The sequence below is a fragment of the Sapajus apella genome, unplaced genomic scaffold (genome assembly GCF_009761245.1).
Source record: "Sapajus apella isolate SASKATOON/1434 unplaced genomic scaffold, GSC_monkey_1.0 scaffold144, whole genome shotgun sequence".
NCBI lineage: Eukaryota > Metazoa > Chordata > Mammalia > Primates > Cebidae > Sapajus > Sapajus apella.
Window position 1 is genome coordinate 451,033 of NW_022437084.1, and position 3,597 is coordinate 454,629.

General features: G+C 48.7%; 1 protein-coding gene across 2 annotated transcripts in view; it reads right to left on the reverse strand.

Annotated features, from left to right (window-relative positions):
* Nucleotides 1-3,597, reverse strand: part of ZNF766 (zinc finger protein 766) — a 24,044-nt gene that overhangs the window by 12,159 nt on the left and 8,288 nt on the right. Inside the window, exon 1 of one of the 2 annotated variants that reach the window (XM_032264368.1) lies at nt 2,719-3,158. The exons of the other annotated variant lie outside the window; for it this stretch is intronic. Within the exon in view, the coding sequence (XP_032120259.1) occupies nt 2,719-2,736 (18 nt within the window). The 5' untranslated portion in view covers nt 2,737-3,158. Of the gene's footprint in view, nt 1-2,718; nt 3,159-3,597 lie in introns of those variants that run through there. 2 annotated transcript variants of the gene reach the window in all.

A 3,597-nucleotide genomic window follows, 5' to 3' on the forward strand; every position in this document is an offset into this window, starting at 1 on the left:
CAGGGAATGACCAGCTGCGCAACGTATTGCTAATAGGAAAAGATGAGGATACAAAATTCAAAATTGGATTTTGAAACAGAGGTCACTGGTGACTCCAGAAAAAAAGGATCAAAGGAATGGTGGAGGTGAAAGCTTAATTGGAAGGGGTAAATCAAGAACTGGAGGCAAGACTGAAGACAGAATATAAACAAGATTTTAGTACACTGTGTTCTCAAATGGAGCATAAAAGAGGGGTACTTATTACAGGGAGAAATGTAATTAATGGAATATTTTTGTTTGTTTTAATCACGGAGGAGTGACAAGAAAATAAAGGCTTCATTCTGTATCTGGGTTTTTTTTTTTTTTTTTTTTTTTTTTTTTGAGAGAGAGAGTCTCACTCTTGTCACCCAGGCTGAAGTGTAGTGGTGTGATCTCGGCTCACTGCAACCTCCACCTTCTTGGTTCAAGCGATTCTCCCGTTTCAGCCTCGCGAGTAGCTAGGATTACAGGTATGTGTCACCACACCAGGCTAATTATTGAATTTTTAGTAGAGACAGGGGTTTCGCTGTGTTGGCCAGGCCTCTGTGTCACCACACCAGGCTCTCCTTGTCATGACTTACTACTCCTGACCATAAGTGATCTGCCCGCCTTGGGCTCCCAAAGTGCTGGGCTCATAGGCCTGAGCCACCACGCCGGGTCAATGTGTCTGTGTGTCTTTTAATGGACAATACCTCCTTCTGAGTACACTGATCAAAGTAATCCCTTGAGGTAAATATTGGTGATGCCACAGAGGAAGGATGCCACACTGTCCTGAGACTGTGAGTAGGGCTGGCACATGGTGTACAATCACAGGGTCAGCAACAGCCAGGGGGAGGGACAGATCATTCCCAGTTACTACTGAGTAGAGATCACAGGCCCTGGGACAAGTAGGTGGGCCGACTGGAGATCTCTTCCCCTTACTGTTTGAGACGGAAATGTGCATGTTTTTTTTCCCCATACCGACCAGTTCTCTGGCACACTCCCAGCTGGGTGACCTATAATGTAATTCAATTTTGATACTCTCTACCTGGAGATAGAATTAGATCTCCTAAGTTAAGGACTCAGTCCCACAAGACTGTCCCTCACTTCAGATGTGGAATAAAATTCATGGTTTCCAAAATGCACTCCTCTGTTTTGATTTGCTAGCAAGGTTCTTCCATCTGTATCCTACCCTTTGTAATAACCTTTATAACTGATAATAAACCTAAGTAAAATTTTCTGAGTTCTGTGAACCATTCTAGCAAATTAATAAAATGTGAGAGGCTGGGCAAGGTGGCTCAAGCCTGTAATCCCAGCACTTTGGGAGGCCTATAGGGGGGCAGATCACCTAAGGTCTCAGGAGTTCAAGACCAGCCTGGCCAACATGGTGAAGCCCCGTCTCTACTAAAAATACAAAATTAGCCGGGCATGGTGGCAAGCGCTTGTAATCTTAGCTACGTGGGAGGCTGAAACAGAAGAATCGCTTGAACCCAGGTTGCAGTGAGCCGAGATTTTGAGTCCCTCTCCTCTCCTGCAGTTTATCCCCTTCTTCCCTCTATTCCTTCTTTTCCACCTGATCTGTTCCATTTTGCAATGTTTTTCCTCTTGTTGCTCTTTCTCTCCAATCTTTTGATTGTCTCCAATCTCCATACATTTCTGCATCTTCTACCACCTCTGCTCATCCTGTTAAATTCCCTCTTCTCTTTTATGCCCCCTTGTCCCCACTGTCTGGCAACCCCAGATCCCTGAGGTGGTTCTCCCGCTGCTCTCCTTGTCACCGGCTGCCCCCTCTTGCTGTCTCACCACTACTCTGCTCTGCCTGCCCTGGCTCCAAATCCCTCCTCCTCTTCCCAGCTCTGTCTGAGGAGCCTCCACCTTTGCTGCCCCTCTCCCTATCTTGCTGTCCTTCAACTTTCTAGAAATAGAACTTCACACTACATTTCTCCAGTTGCTTTTCTCTCCCTGCTACTTCCTGGGGTGCTTATTTCACTTTGCAAATATCTCACCCACCCTCTATGTTGCCGTCTTGCTACGGATCTCCCTCATTTCTTCTCTAAATTTTTCAATTTTCTCTAACTCACTCTCAATCTCTCCTTCACTACACAGTCACAGCAAGAGGACTGGAATAAAATGCCCACCTCCTCAATTCCAATGGGAGGCATTTGGGACAGAAGAACACAGGGTGCCCTAAGGCAGGTCCCGGCCACAGGATCAGGAGAGGCCGTGACTGCAAAGAGGCCTGGGGACAGAAGGGCCCGGCCCAAGGAGGACTGGGGGGGAGGCAGATCAGGGATGGAGTCTGCAGAATCTCCAGGCCAGGCAAGGACGCGGCCCTTCCTGAATTACGGCTGCGGCGCTGCACCCCAGGAGCCGACACTGGCGAGGTTTAGGACCCGGAGGGCGTGGATCCGCCTCGCGGGTGGAGACTTTACGTGGCGCGGGGCTGGCGGAGCGGTCACTGACGGGTTTTAAACAGAAAAACGGCGCGAAAGCAGCTGCCCACACGGCCCTATGGCAAAACCACCCGAGACAGAATCAGCCCCAGCGCGGTTTTAACACACAAGGAAGCGATCCCCGGTATTCCGACGGGAGGTGTGAATTTACTCGGGATGGAGGGAGCGGTACGAAGATTTCAAGATCTGTGCCGCCCCTCACATCCCGGGTACAGAAGCGTGAGGACACCACAAAGCAAACACTTAATCTAAACAAAGGGAAACTCACGCGCCGCAGTTGCGCCATCTCTCCACGCGATCCACTTCCGGGTCTGCAGGAAACTGCGCGCGCAGCGGAGAGACCAGGCCTGGGCGGGGCCAGAGTGGTGGTGGGCGGGGCCTGGGAGTGGATGGGCGGGGCCTGTGCGTCCCTCCTCCTATCTCTGGGCGTGTCTCGGTTTTCCAGGTTTTACAAGCAACACTTGCCAGTGAGGCTAGAGCCGCTCCACGGTTAGTGACCTGGGATCTCACTAGGAGGGTCAACATTGGATGTTTGGATTCAGGAAAGCTCCCACAATTAAAATTAAGGAATTCAATTAAAATTTAGAAATTTAATTGAAAAGCCCTGAAATTGTCTGTGAAAGGAATGCAAACTAAAATACAATATGCAAACTCTCTTGTCTGTGCTGAATGTGCAATTTCATGCTGACGCCCCACAGAATAGAACAGAAATCCTCTCTTTTTCTTTCTTTCTTTTTTTTTTTTTGAGATAGAGTCTCGTTCTGTTGCCCAGGCTAGAGTGCAGTGGCGCCATCTCGGCTCACTGTAACCTCCGTCTCCCAGGTTCAAGCGATTCTCCTGCCTCAGCCTCCCCAGTAGCTGGGACTCCTGGTGCATGCCACCACATCCGGCTAATTTTTTGTATTAAATTGGAGATGGGGTTTCACCGTGTTAGCCAGGATAGTCTGAATCTCCTGACCTCGCGATCCCCCCGCCTTGGCCTCCCAAAGTGCTGGGATTACAGGCATGAACCACCACGCCCAGCCTAAGTGAATTTCATCTTAGATAATTTTTCCTGTAGGATTATATGGTAATCAGTGTATCTGCAGTTCATTTTAGTTTCACTTCATAGGTAATATTAGCCTGTGAAATGAAACTATAGACATAA